At 39.0% G+C, this 15,542-nt stretch overlaps 1 protein-coding gene across 1 annotated transcript in view; it reads left to right on the top strand.

Annotated features, from left to right (window-relative positions):
* The window catches only part of cfap58 (cilia and flagella associated protein 58), a 144,239-nt gene that overhangs the window by 89,798 nt on the left and 38,899 nt on the right, over positions 1 to 15,542 (top strand). Inside the window, exons 16-17 of the mRNA XM_051703265.1 lie at positions 4,783 to 4,902; positions 14,523 to 14,656. Coding sequence (XP_051559225.1) covers positions 4,783 to 4,902; positions 14,523 to 14,656 — 254 coding nt within the window. The remainder of the gene's footprint in view (positions 1 to 4,782; positions 4,903 to 14,522; positions 14,657 to 15,542) is intronic.

Here is a 15,542-nt window from a genome sequence, read left to right as displayed (position 1 = left end):
CTATCTTACAGGAAAATGGGCAAAAACATTGGTGACTCATGTTGCACTACTTTTTGTCCTTAAAACCACATGCAACCAACTAGCAAGTAGCAAATCATGGTTGACATCTTCGACATAACTAAAGCCTGTTGACTATTTCATTAGTATTTAATTAGCCCTTTGATATGTTCCGCCCTGAATTCCTAGGAATTACACCAACAAAGGACAGTAAGACCCCCTAAAATCAAGTGATTTCAGGGGGTCTTTAAGATTCTTGGCAAAGAATAAAAATATCTTACATAAGACGATGAGTGCAGGCTACTGAAACATGAGGTTGGAAAAAAAGGAGATGGGAATAGAAAGAGAAACAAAGAAAGCTAGAGAAAGGGAGGAAATAGAGAGAAGATGATTTTAAGGTCCCATGATGTCGCCATTGAAAGAGAGCCAGGTATTCTTGGTCATTTCTTTTGACTCAAGGAGGATGGATAAATTCAGATAATAGTATTTATTTACAATGTTTTATCTATTCTGCTGGCAAACGCACATTTTTAGCCTATATCATCTGAAAGCAGGTTGCATTGTGCCTGCTTGGTTTGCCTCAGGCATACATGTGATTTGCTTTGCTGTAAATCATTTGATCTATAGGTTTTTGCCGAGGTCCAAGAATAGAGTCCTTTGCATTGCTGTTCTAGGTGGCATACATATAAAAACTGGGGTACCTTCCAGGATAGGATATAGCCCTGTAAAAACAGATATGTTATTTTATGTTGTAGTTGCAAAGCTAAGAATTTCAACCCGCAGGAAAGGAAAATCACAGACACGCTCCTTTTAATATCTCAAATGAATTCTCATAGTCCGCAGTGATCGAAAAATATTACAGCTGTCAAAATTAACACGTTAACGTATGTGATTAATTAAATACGTTTAACGTGTTAATTTTTCCTAATTGCGATTAACGCACTTACCGTTAATACAGCAACCAGCATAAACACTGGTTGGAAAGGCGGAACCTTTGCGATGTGTCTGCCCAGAGTCAATACACTGAGTCATGCACACAGCAGTGATTCAGTGTCAGTGATAAAGTGGATTAATGCAATTTGTTGTACAAAACAAGCCTAGATGGAACTTGTGACAGAAATCTAGTATTTTTCAGGCTAAGCTACATTTTAATCACCACAGAAGTAAGATAAGCCTTAACTATCACCAAAACACAAAATGAGCCGTTTTTGTCTGCAAGCGCTTTTCATGTGGAGTTCAAAGCAGCGCTTGATGCTGGCGCTGTCGCCCTGACGCGAATCATGAATGCAGCTTCAAAATTGCTGTAACAAAGGATGATGAGAGTTTAAGAGATTTAATCTATGTTTGGACTAATTCTTTCAATAAGTCAAACTTCCACTTAGACTTTGGGAAACATTACTTGAATTGGTGCTATTTTATCTTTATACTGTGGGAGGCTTTGTTTGGAAATGTTAATAAAGCATTATATCATTACATATTGTTTTGTTTTGTTTTTCCTAAGAAGGAAATAAATGATTTGACAAGAAAAGAAGTATATTATAGTCAAATTTCAGCACTTTCAAAATCTGTGATTAATCGTGATTAACTACAAAAAAGTATGCGATTAATCGCAATTAAAAAATGTAATCCACTGACAGCACTAAAAAAATATCTGGATTATGTTATCCACATAAATTTTATAGCTCTATACCTTTAGTGTATTTCAACAATTATCTCATTTGTTTGTTGATTTTTAGGGCCCAAGCACTGCAAGTGCAGAGGTTTTCAGTACTTTTGGGGTACTTAACATCCGTGCAAACACATCAGAGTTGTCGGCGGGGGGGCTCTGTAGCTTCTCCTTTAAAATGGGTGTGTAAGACAGCCTCTGTAGCACCTCCATTTTCACCTACAGTCACCAGAATTGGTACATATATAGTTTTCATCAAGCTGGACAACTTTCATAATTATAGTCATTAGGTCCGCCCAACAGGAAGTTGTCCATTTTGGATTTTTTGATATTGCAGTCTCTGAACTTTTAAATACTCCTCCTAGGTGATTCACAAGACTGTAACCACATTTAGACAACATTATGCCAAGACATTGAATATGCTAAAATGCTACATTTTGATCTTGAATGGTGTTGCCATGGCAAGGCATTAAAATAATGGTGGAAAATGGGAAACAGAAGTGTCTCATATCTTATGTGTGCAATGTGTGATTTAGATCAAAATTCAGATGTATGTTTGTTTTGGGGTGCTAATCACATTGAATTGAATACTTTGGGTCACGGTCATAGCACCACCACCTGGCAGCAGTAAGTGTGACTCTTACAACAGACTTTAAAATAGTCCTCTTATATTTACCCAAATTGCTTCAAAATTGTTTAGAATAATGTCAAATGCCAAATGCATGTGTCCACCTTGCATTGTTTACCGAAAGCCACCGGGCGGAAATGGACCAGTTGTGCTTGGGCCCGTCATCGCTGCTTGCGTAATATTTTATATTATGAATTTATGGGAAAATATATGAGAAATGTCCAAATTAATACAGATGGCACATCCACAGTCCACCCACAATTTGTTTGTTGACCCTGCCATGCATATTACACAAAAAAAAAAAATCGTCAGTCAGTATGCATGCACTCAAAAATGCGATTTTAGTCAGACTAAAACAGTAATTCGCCTTTTTAAAATGTAATGTAAATGCTTTAGTCTGTCTGAAATCTTACCAGTATGATTTTTGCGAAGTCAAACTATCAGGGGGCTTCTTGGCTAGAAAAACTGCAAAGTAGACCAGACTTTATGCCTATAGTCAATGTCTGGCTTTGCAAGAGTAAATTAAACTTAACTGAGAGCTCCATTAAATCCTGAGCTTTGAAATAGCAATCTCTGAGCAAAAACATTTTCCTCTGGGGAGTGAGGTGCCAAAATATGTATGTCATGTATATAGACATTATTCTGTGTGTTTTATTCAATATAAATATAGTATGACAGGCAGAAATAACAGCAAGGAAGATATAGTGAGGTTGGTGGGCATCATTTTTGTTGAGCACATATAAGTGCATTAGCATTATCAAAGTTCAGCCCACATAAGGACATGAAATATGTCCTTGGATGCAAAAATTGTGTATTCTTTGATTACTACTAGCACAGATAGTATGCAGAAGAGAGAGCGGGAGAGTTGGTGAAAGGTGGAATCAGAGACAGGGTTTAATCCACTGATATACATGTTTGGGCATAGCAATATGGCGATGCAGTGGCTTCATTGATATGACGTCATGAGCAATCTAGTTCTCTCTCTCTCTCTCTCTCTCTCTCTCTCTCTCTCTCTCTCTCTCTCTCTCTATATATATATATATATATATCAGTGGTTTGATCTCTGCCTTGTTGTTATCCTATACATGTTAGTGTATTAGAGTCCAGACACCTCTCAGTCATAAATCATTGAAATTCACAGACTCTCTTATACACATGCTCTCACTTCACTATTTTAATTTTTTAATTTTTTCACAATGCACTCTAAGTCCTCATGGTGGCGTAGTGACTCGCCTCAATCCGGGTGGTGGAGGACGAATCTCAGTTGCCTCCGCGTCTGAGACTGTCAATCCGTGCATCTTATCAAGTGGCTTGTTGAGCGTGTTACCACGGAGACATAGTGCGTGTGGAGGCTATACGCTATTCTCCGCGGCATACATACACAACTCACCACGCACCCCACAAGAGCGAGAACCACATTATGGCGGCCACGAGTAGGTTACCCCATGTGACTCTACCCTCCCTAGCAACAGTCACTCAACATTCCCTGGATTCGAACTTGCGACTCCAGGGGTGGTAGTCAGCGTCTTTACTCCCTGAGCTACCCAGGCCCCCCTCACTTCACTATTGAAGAAATATGCATTATGAAGAAATTGCCAATGTGGCAATGAAGAAAAGTAGAAAAAAAGAGTGAGAGCAAAAAAAGAAAAAAGCTTTAGAGAAAAAAATGTGGTAAGCTTCTGGGCTTTACAATAAATCTATAATGTGTGAGTGTGTGCTTGAGAATTGTGTTTGAGAAAAAAAATATATATATTTTTGCAGTCGTTAAGGCCATAAGTGTATCTTCACTGGGAATGCAGATTCTTTGATCTTAAACGATCTTCTTTCAGACGTTTTAAACCCCCTGAATTCACGATTTCTCTTGTGGCGCATCATTTATATTCCATTAAAAATGTAGAGCTTTTATATTAGTAATCATCTTAGAAACCAGACAGTCTGCATCTATTAGCACTGATGAGTTCAAACTGGTCAGTACTCCCATTCTAATTAGCAACATCGATGGTCTCTGTGTGTATGTGTGAGTGGGGTGTGTCATTAAATGGTCAGCACTGTAATAGAGTCTTGGTTATCCAGCTTTCTTCAAGTGTTCCTATAATTAACACAAGCTTACAAAATGAATTAGCTGTCAGTCCCCTGAAATGAGCTGTAGCATTTTTTCCTTTGATAATACATGTAAGAAAGAGTGGCTGCTTTTGATATGACTAATGGTAAACAAGAGGTCTTGACGATGCTCTTTTTATTGAGGGTGAACACACAATTATCTGTTTAAGTGTCTTCAAGAGGCTCAACATATAAGAGGTGGAAAAAAAATGATTAAGCATGTGATGTTTCTAATGACAGATGTTCAGCAGGGCAGAGGATTTTTTTTTTTTATTATTGTTTTAACAGATATAATTCATTATCCCTTAATGTAAAATACTTCATGGTACAATTAATTTGTTTAAATTAGTGTTGAACTGTATGTTGTGCTTGTGTGTGTTTGTGGTTGCAGGAAAAAGAGAAACTTTACATTGAGTTGAAGCACATTCTTGCACGTCAGCCGGGTCCGGAAGCAGCAGAAAAACTGCAGGTCTATCAGCGAACACTACGGGAGAAGACCAAACAACTCAAGGTCCATAGAGAAACTTTCTCTCTTCTCTTCTCTTCTCTTCTCTCTTCTCTTCTCTTCTCTTCTCTTCTCTTCTCTTCTCTTCTTGTCTCTTGTCTTGTCATTTTGTTTTCTTATTTCTCGTCTTGTCTTGTTTCTTCTCTTCTCCTAAAAAATAAAGAAAGAAAGAACTAAAATAGCCATTGGTCAGTGAGGGATTGAGAGTTTACATATAAGAGCTTATAGAAGATTTTTATTAAAGCATGTTTTGAAATTTTAATACTATATCTTACCGATTTCTGAAATTCTAACAAACAGAAATGATTCACAGAAGAACTGACCTAAATGGAATTATCAAGTAGTCTTAACAAAATAAAATAAATAAAATACAGTATTATAGCGAAGAGTAAAATTAGAAATTAACATCAGCAAATTTAGCAGCATTCTTTCTTTACTCTCTTTCTCTTTGATAATGTCTGATAATCTTTCTGAGGGGGTTTTCCTCACATAAATCATTCCTCCTTTCGTCAATCTCCTATCATCCTGCTCTCCTAATTTCCCCCCTCTTTCCCAAAATGAATAATTAGTTACTTCACCACTTTGATTAAGAGTTCAGGTCCAGCTGGAGACAGCTAGCACTCACGTCATTTTTAATGATTTAGTCTGGTTTAAGCTGCCTCATTCCTGCAACATTAAAAAGAAGGGCAGTTAAAAACTTAAGAGTCTGAGCTTTAAGTGGCCTTATAATGTCCATATAGCCTTTTGACAGGTAATGTCTAAAATTAGGATCCAGGAGGCGTATTACAGAAAGATCCTAACTTTAAAATCTTATCTGTTTGGTAACCATGGCAATTTCAGTTAGGCTCTTGTTTAGGACAAAAGCTATTACAGAATAATATGTGCATTATCTTAACTACAGTTAGGATTTGCTTCTGTAATATGAATTTATGAAAAATCCTAACTTAACTGATCAGATCTTAACTTAAGACTCAAGATAGGATGTTTTCCGTAATACGCCCCCAGGAAACTGATTCTGGATCTGAAAATGACGCAAAATCTGCCACTGCAGTCATGACAATAGAAAGTGCTCTGTTACATAGCCATTCTTTAAACAAATGACTGTAACTGACTTTAAAGACTCAAACCTCCTTAGCTCGGCAGAAACTGAGAGCTGATCTATTAGAATATCTGCAGTATGGAGTATAAAATCTCAGGCACCCCTGAGCTTAAAAATGATGGCCCCAATGTGGAGGTGCTGGGAGTTTAGCTTTCAACATGTATTGCCAGGCTTAAAATGAGTTACGTACCGCAGGCATCACTGGCAAAGCTTTCAATGCTCGGTCTCAGGCTTGAGTGTAATTAACATTGGAAAAGAAGTCCCACTAAAGAGCCAAAAAGAACCCCCCTCCCCCCCCCTCCATATCCCATCTCAGGAAATTAACATTAAATAACACTGGTTTTGTGTAAACTTCTTGGAAATTTATGGCAAACAAATCCACAAATAGTTGCCAGATGTTTGCAGCTCTTATAGAGGCGAACCTGCATCAAACTTTTGCCAACAATGCACAGTTTACCACAGCTGGCAGAGAGTTATTTGGCAAAACCTTGGCAAATATCTGCCACTTCTGGCAAACAGTTATGTCTAGGGTTAGAAACCAAAAACCAGTTCTCATATAAAACTGGCTACCATGCTAAAAAGACCTGCTTAGCCAGCATGCAATTCGTATGCTGGTCTAGGCTGGTTATGCTGGTTAGTGCTGGCTTGGTGCTGGTCTAGCTTTTTCAAAAAAATCAAATCAAATCACTTTTATTGTCACACAACCATATACACAAGTGCAATAGTGTGTGCAATTCTTGGGTGCAGTTCCGAGCAACATAGCAGTCGTGAAAGTGATGAAACATACCAATTTACAATAAACATCAGTTTAACACAACACAATTAAAATCTAATATACACATAATTACACATAACACAATATACAAATAATAACATACAAGATACATACAATAATAACATATATATATTTAAAAATATATGTAGTATATATAGAATGTACAGTAGGTTGTATTGTACTGTATTGACATTCAGGCTGTTGGTTGATAGTAAGTTGTTAAGAGAGAATATAATATAATAATAATATAATTTATTATATTATTACTCTTACTCTTATATTATGGATATAAGAGTAAGAGTAATAAAGTGCAGTGCTGATGTATTTTGATCGTGGGAGATCAAGAGTTCAAAAGTCTGATTGCTTTGGGGAAGAAGCTATCATGAAGTCGGCTGGTGTGGGTCCTGATGCTGCGATAACACCTGCCTGATGGTAGCACTGAGAACAGCCCATGGCTCGGGTGGCTGGAGTCTCTGATGATCCTCTGAGCTTTTTTCACACACCGCCTGGTATATATGTCCTGGAGGGAGGGAAGCTCACCTCCGATGATGTGTCTGGCAGTTCGCACCACCCTTTGCAGTGCTTTGCGGTTGTGGGTGGTGCTATTGCCGTACCAGGTGGAGATGCAGCCAGTCAGGATGCTCTCTACAGTGCAGGTGTAGAACCGTGTGAGGATGTGGCGGTTCATTCCAAACTTCCTCAGCCGTCTCAGGAAGAAGAGGCGCTGATGAGTCTTCTTCACAACGGCTTCAGTGTGGATGGACCATGTGAGTTCCTCAGTGATGTGGACACCCAGGAACTTGAAGCTGCTGACTCTCTCCACTGGTGCTCCATTGATGGTGATGGGCCTGTGTTCTCTTGTCTTTTCTTCTGAAGTCCACCACAAGCTCCTTTGTCTTACTGACGTTGAGGGAGAGGTTGTGCTCCTGACACCAGTGTGTCAGAGTGTGCACCTCCTCTCTGTAGGCTGTTTCATCATTGGCAGTGATCAGACCTACACCGTCGTGTCATCAGCAAACTTAATGATGGCATTGGAGCTATGTGTTGCCACACAGTCATGTGTGCACAGAGAATACAAGAGTGGACTGAGAACACAGCCCTGTGGGGCTCCAGTGTTGAGGGTCAGTGATGAGGAGATGTTGCTGCCTATTCTAACCACCTGGCGTCTGCTTGACAGGAAGTCCAGGATCCAGCTGCACAGCGAGCTGTTTAAGCCCAGAGCCCTGAGTTTCTCATCAAGCCTAGAGGGCACTATGGTGTTGAATGCTGAGCTGTAGTCTACAAACAGCATTCTCACATAAGTGTTCTTTTTTTCCAGGTGGGAGAGAGCAGTGTGTATTGTAGATGCAATGGCATCATCAGTGGAGCGGTTGTTGTGGTAAGCAAACTGCAATGGGTCTACTGATGGAGGCAGCACAGAGCAGATGTAATCTCTGATTAGTCTCTCAAAGCATTTGCTGATGATGGGGGTCAGAGCAACAGGACGCCAGTCATTTAAGCAAGTGATTTTGGATTGCTTTGGAACAGGCACAATGGTGGATATTTTGAAGCATGTGGGGACTACAGACAAAGAGAGGGAAAGATTGAAAATGTCCGTAAAAACACCAGCCAGTTGGTTCACGCACGCTCTGATGACGCAGCCCGGAATGCCGTCTGGACCCACAGCTTTGTGGATATTCACCCGTCGGAAGAATCGGGTTACATCCGCTACAGAGACGGAGAGTGAACTAACCTCTGTAGCTTTGGCCGCAAGAGCTCTCTCCACGAGGGCGGTGTTATTTCCCTCAAAACGAGCATAAAAAGTATTTAGCTCATCCGGGAGAGAGGCAGCGGTGTTCGTGGTGGAGTTTTATTCCCTTTAAAGACCGTGATGATATTAATTCCCTGCCACATGCTTCTAGAGTTGGTGGTGTTAAACTGTCCTTCAATCTTGTTCCTGTACTGGCGTTTTGCTCTTCTGATAGTTTTTCGGAGGGCATAACTGGCTTGTTTATGCTCCTCCGCGTTCCCGGAATTAAAAGCGGAGGTCCGCACATCAAGTGCCGCGTGAACATCGCTATTAATCCATGGCTTCTGGTTCGGATAGATCCGTATTGTTTTGGTCGGAACAACATCCTCTACGCACTTTCTGACGAAACACGTTACGCTATCAGTGTAAAGCTTGATGTCGTCATCAGAGACGGACCGGAACATCTCCCAGTCCGTGTGATCAAAACAGTCTTGTAGCGTAGGGTCTGATTGGTCCGACCAGCACTGGATCGTTCTGAGGGTGGGTGCTTCCTGTTTCAGTTTCTGCCTGTAAGTGGGCAGAAGCAGAATGGAGGAGTGGTCCGATTTGCCAAATGGTGGGCGGGGGAGGGATTTGTAGCCATCCCGGAAGGGAGAGTAGCAATGGTCCAAAACCCGGTCCCCTCGTGTGTTAAAACTAATGTGTTGGTGGTATTTTGGTGTGACTGATTTGAAACTGGCTTTGTTAAAGTCCCCGGTCACAATGAACGCGGCCTCAGGGTGCACGGTTTCCTGTTTGCTTATAATCCCGTACAGTTCCTTGAGTGCCCGGTCTGTGTCGGCTTGTGGCGGGATGTACACAGCAGTGATAATGACCGCTGTGAATTCCCTGTAAAACATACACCACCACCTCTGCTTTTACCTGAGAGGTCTTTCGCTCTGTCCGCTCAGTGCACGGAGAACATCCGCAGACATCCAAGTTTCTGTAAGGCAGATAATGCAGCAGTCCCTCGTCTCTCGTTGGACTCACTCGCAGAGCTTGTTATCCAGAGACTGAACATTTGCCAGTAGAATACTGGGTAGCGGGGGTCGATTTGCGCAGCGTCTTACTCTGATGAGAACGCCGGCTCTGTTTCCCCTTTTCCTCCTCCGTTTCTGCAGCCGGGCAGCCCAGACAAAGGGCTCCGCTGCCGTGTTTGTAAACAGCTGGTCGGCATTGAGGAATTTGAAGTCCGTTTTACGGTGTGTGATTGCTGAACCAATGTCCAAAAGTGTTTGTCTGTCGTAGACAATTAGGCAGACAACATCCAAGACAAAAAACATAAGAACTGTAAACAGAACAAACAAAGCACTACCATGTTGTGTCGGAGTTCGCAATGCAGCAGCCATACTTGGCACCATCTTGAGTCAGATGCTGGTGGTTGATCAGCATTGTCTTTCTGATGAAGCTGGTTAAGCTAGTTTAAAAGCCTGGTTGAGACACCAGCACCCAAAACACAACATAAGCTGGTTACCAGCAATGCTAGTCTTTTCAGCAGGGTATACCTTTTTAAAAATACCAGAATTTAATTATTTTCTTTAACTTTTGGTTCCATTACCAGTTCTTGGCAAGTTTCTCAGCCGATGCAGATTTAACATCATACTACAATACTCTAACAGCGTTTCTCGCTGCCCTAGCCTGCGGCAGCGCTTTCCCTCTACTGAATCTACAATGTGAGCAGTGTAGTCTAATTCCCAAATGAATGATTCTTAGCGGCCAGTTCTTTTGAATCTACAGCATGATATGTGTAATATGGATTCCGAACAAATGACTCTTATGAGCCGGCTATTTTGAATCTAAAGTGCAAAATACACTGCGCAACCAGTGTAATCTGTTTCCTGAACGTATGATGCTTATGAGCTGGTTCTTTTAAATCTACGGCATGACCAGTGCAGTGTGGTTCCCGAACGAATGACTCTTATGAGTTGGTTCTTTTGAATCTATAGCCCGAAGCACACAGTGCCATCACTGTAATGCGGTTCCCAAACAAGTTACTCTCATGAGCCATTTCTTTTGAATCTATAGCGCGAAACACAGTGTGGGCTATGGTTCCTGACTCTTATGAGCCAGTTCTTTTGAATCTATAGTGTGACGCACACAGCGCAACCGGTGTAGTGTGGTTTCTGAATGATTGACACCCATGAGCAGGTTATTTTGAATCTATAGTATGAAACACACAGCCACACCAGTGCAACATGTTTCCTGAATGAATGACTCTTATGAGCAGTTATTTTTTAGTAAATCTGAATACTGTCATGTCTAGCTTGAAATGAACCAAGAATTGTTACCGTGTTACTGTATGAAATGTTGTATTTAAGGCTCCTGAAACTTAGCACAGGCAATGCCGTTACTAACTGGTTGATCACATAACAATGTGTAGTGAAAGACAAGCATTTTAATTAAGCATCTATAATAGATTTGTATCTGTTAAGAGTTTGGTTTTATTAATATATATATATATATATCCGTACTGTAAATATATATACTATATATACTAATATATATGTTGTGTTTAGAATATATAGTTACTTATGGACCAATTATCAGATTGCCTCAAAATATTCTGTGTAAACACATCTTTTACAAGAAGTTTTTATGATTTGTTATATCCGTTCTCTTGAATCAGATATAACATATATAATAATTTGGCAACAGAATACTGAGGGCAGTACATGCAATAAGAATTGCATTTCTTGTTTCCAAATATATTTTTTCCTAAAAAGTACTAAAAGACCTGTAATGAAAACATTACAAAATTGCAAAATTTCTTACAATACCCATCCCCTAAGTTTGTCAGACCTGTGGCAACAATGAACATTCCATCACGGTGTGAAATGTGAAATTAATTCATATTTAATTTTTTGAATGAAAAAAAAAAACATAATAAAGCAAGCGAAAAACTTCCAGTTAACTGACATTTTTTAAAATTCCTTTCATGTACAATATCCTTCCCAAATGATCCAGTCAAGCACCAGTTTCTTTCTGAAGCATGAAACATGGCATTTCTTCATGTATTACTCTACCTCTTCCCTTTCTCACTTTTTGTCCATTTATCCCTCTTTCATTTTAGCATCTCTCTCTCTGCCTCTGTCTGTTCTTGTGATTACTGAGCTCTGGGCTTCAAGCACATTGAGGAAAGACAATTAGAGCTTGACTGATGTGTGCAAAGATAGATAGACATCAATGAAATGCCGCAGAGGAAATCACTCCATTGCTCAGAGGGAGAAATGAGGTGACCATGTGTTTCAGCTGAACACATCCTCAGTGATAGATCACTACTGTACAGCTAGGAGCTTGCTTTGATTTCAGAAACTTTATGATACATTTAGAGCAAAGGTGGAAACTGTAGGGTGAGCACAGCTCTAGGCAAAGTTGGAATGTAATTGATAAATGGGGCATATAGATTCTTTGCAAGATTAAGATGGTTTGCAATGTAACTGGAATCACACTGGGGGGGGGGGGGGGGGGGGGATGGTGTTACACTGCAAAAAATGAATGAATTAATAAATTAATGAAAAAAAAAATATATATATATATATATATACATATTGCCAATGTGGTAAGAAAAAAAAATCCTTGATTCAAAGACAAAACAAGTTTATTTTTTCTACCCAATTGGCAAACAGTTTTTTCTTGTTTTAAAGGAATATTCTGGGTTCAATACAAGTTTAATTCAACAGCATTTGAGGCATAATGTTGATTTCCATTTAAAAAAAATACAATTAAAAAAATAGACTCATTCCTCATTTTCTTTAAAAAAAAAAAAAAAGGAAAAATCGAACTTACAGTTACAACGGAAGTGAATGGGACAATTTCTTGAGGGATTAAAGGCAGAAATGTGAAGCTTATCATTTTATAAAAGCACTTACATTAATTCTTCTGTTAAAAATTATTTTATGTGTGAAGCTGTTTAAATTGTCATTTTTACAGTTGTTTTAGGGTTTTAGTCTTTGTTGACATGTTGACATCGTCATGGCAAAGAAGTTGTCAAATTTGCTATGACTTAAGGTTAGTAGACGATTTTATCACACTAAAATCATGTTAACACATATTGTTTATGTCTTGTTGCTTTACTTTTGAAATAGTGCATATTTTAACTATTACGGATTGGCCCCATTCACTTACATTGTTAGTGCCTCACTGTTACCATAATTTTTGCTTTTTTTAAAGCAAAGGGGGCAAGTCATAATACATTTTTTAGTAATCAGTATTGTGCCACAAATGCTGTCAATTGAGCTTAACTTGTATTGAACCCGGAATATTCCTTTAAGTATAAACCCCAACAAATTTTGTTCAATTTCTTGGAAAATAAGATCGTAACAGGGTAAAATGGAAAGGAGGAGGTGAGAACCAGATGAAGCATCAAAGTAATATTTAATTAAACAAAAACACACACACATAAACACATACAGGGCAGCTGCCTGTAGCTCTCTCTCTCCCGAACTGCCACCTCCGGCAACCTTTATCCCTCTCGTCGGCTTGATTAGCCTGATTAGGGGCCGGGTGCGTGTCATCACGGCCTGGCCCCGCCCTCCTCCTTGCCACAAAGATTTAATATCTTATGCCATCCTGCTTCTTGAGTAATTTTTTTAGTTTTTCTTGTTTTAAGGATATACAGTATAGATATTTTTTAGTGAAAAATAAGTAAGAAATGCTCAGTAAGAAAGTCATATTTTTGCCATGTTGTAAAGCCCTTAACCATGGTGAAATCACTGGAATACACCTTCAAGTTGTTTATTGCTTTCATAAAATGGCAATATGATTAAAGACACTAAAGTTCAGTAAAAAATACTTTAAAAAAAAACCTAATACAAATAATTATTAAAAAAAAATTATTCATCTGCCAACTAATATAGTTCATTAACCAAACTGTAGGCTGGTCTAATTTGACAAAGAAATGTCCGGATCAGATTTAATCCCAAAATCAAATGAAAAAAATGAGAAATTATACTTTGCATAAAGAAAATTTAGCCTGTTTTTAGGATCATTTTAGGAATTTTTGCATAGTGACATTATTTTCATGACAATTTTATTATTTTTTATTTTTTGCTCCCCAATTTGGAATGGCCAATTCCCAATGCGCTCTAAGTCCTCGTGGTGGCGTAGTGACTCGCCTCAATTTGGGTGGCGGAGGACGAATCTCTGGCTTTACGCTATTCTCCGCGGCATCCACGCACAACTCACCACGTGCCCCACTGAGAGAGAGAATCACATTATAGCAACCACCAGGAGGTTACCCCATGTGACTTTACCCTCCCTAGCAATGGGGCCAATTTGGTTGCTTAGGAGACACTCAGCACGCCCTGGGTTCGAACTCGTGACTCCAGGGGTGGTAGTCAGCGTCTTTACTCGTATTTTCATGACAGTTAAACACATTCACTTCCCAAATATCCCTTACTGTAATGCAAAATAAATAAATAAATCTTAATACTTTAAAACATAATACAGTTATGAAAATCATCTTGTCTGGACACAATTATTTTTTTCCTTTATGTTAAATCAGCATAATTTCAACTCAGTTCAACAAAAACTATGTAGCATGATGTATACTACAATTGTACTTTACATTTTTTTCTCACATTACGGTAATGAGAATAAGATTTTTTTTTTTCAGATTACAGTAGGATAGTATAAATTGGGAAGGGACTGTGCACTTAACTGTCCTAAAAATAATTATTACTAATTGCCACAATGCAAAAATATGAATGATCCTAAAAATAGACTTTTCTTCATGCAAAATACAATTTCTAATATTTTCTTTTGATTTGGGAGTGAAATGCATTTCTGTTTACAGTTTGCCAGGCAAATATTTAGCAACCTGGTGCATTAATAATGAATCCAGCTGATGTTTGCTCACAGGCATGCATAGAACAACTATTTATCAGTTTGAAACATGGCTTGTCCCATCAGATTTTAAATTATACTAATGGAACTATTTGTTTTATAACAATATTTTGACTTTCAGCCCTATATTTCCTCTCTAGGCTCTTACAGCTGAGCTCAACATGCATGAAAGCCAATCAGAAGACTACAAGTATGAGATTGAGCGTCTGGCCCATGAACTTCAGGAGGTCAAGAAAAAATACCTCGCACAGAAACGGAGAGACCAGGAAAACAGGTAAGAAAGAAGGAGAGATAGATGGGGGGGTGGGGGGTGTTGGAAGTTCTTAAAGGGATAGATCCCCCCAAAATAAAAATTATTTAATTATTTACTCACCCTTGTCTCATTCCAAACCAGCATGACTTTCTTTCATCAGTGGAACACAAATGTAGATGTTAGACACAATATTACAGTATGGGACTGAGAGCCATTCTCTTTCATTGCATCCTTCTTCCATACAATTAAAGTGAATGGTGGCTGAGACTAACATTCTACCTAACATCTTCCCCAGAAGAAAAAAAAAAAAAGGTCATATGGGTTTGGAACATCATGAAGGTAAGTAAATGAAGACAGAATTTTCATCTTTGGGTACACTATCCATCTACTGAAGAAAAACAAATAAAAATAAAAAATGCAGCTGTGTGAGTGTGTTTGTGTGGATACAGGTTAGGGTTATTTGTCTCAGATCAGAATAAAATGCAACATTATACTCGAAGCCATCAGGATAGCAGAAAGCACTGGAGTATTTGTATGTGTGTGATGTCTGTGTATCCATAAATATTGTGGTCCTGACAGAAAATGACCTTCAATATTGCCAGCAAGCAGACATGAACGACACCCTCTGACACGGCCAAAAATGATACCTCAAATAACGGGGTCAGAGGGGGAAAAAAGGAAAAAGGCATTTAGAGTTGGAGAGAAATCACTGAGCCAGCGAATTGAAGATATTTCTCTTAGTTTGTTCTTCGGATCAAATCGTGACACAGAAAATTATAGAGTGCTGTAAAGCCAGTCTGTGTTACTCTGAGAAAATGCTGATTAGTAGAACCCTGCCAAGTTCTTCTGCTATTGGCCTTCGATCTAATGAAATTATGACTAATCGTGTGGGCTTTGAAAAGCATGT

This window comes from Myxocyprinus asiaticus, chromosome 7 (assembly GCF_019703515.2).
Source record: "Myxocyprinus asiaticus isolate MX2 ecotype Aquarium Trade chromosome 7, UBuf_Myxa_2, whole genome shotgun sequence".
NCBI lineage: Eukaryota > Metazoa > Chordata > Actinopteri > Cypriniformes > Catostomidae > Myxocyprinus > Myxocyprinus asiaticus.
This window is presented reverse-complemented; position numbering and strand designations above follow the sequence as displayed.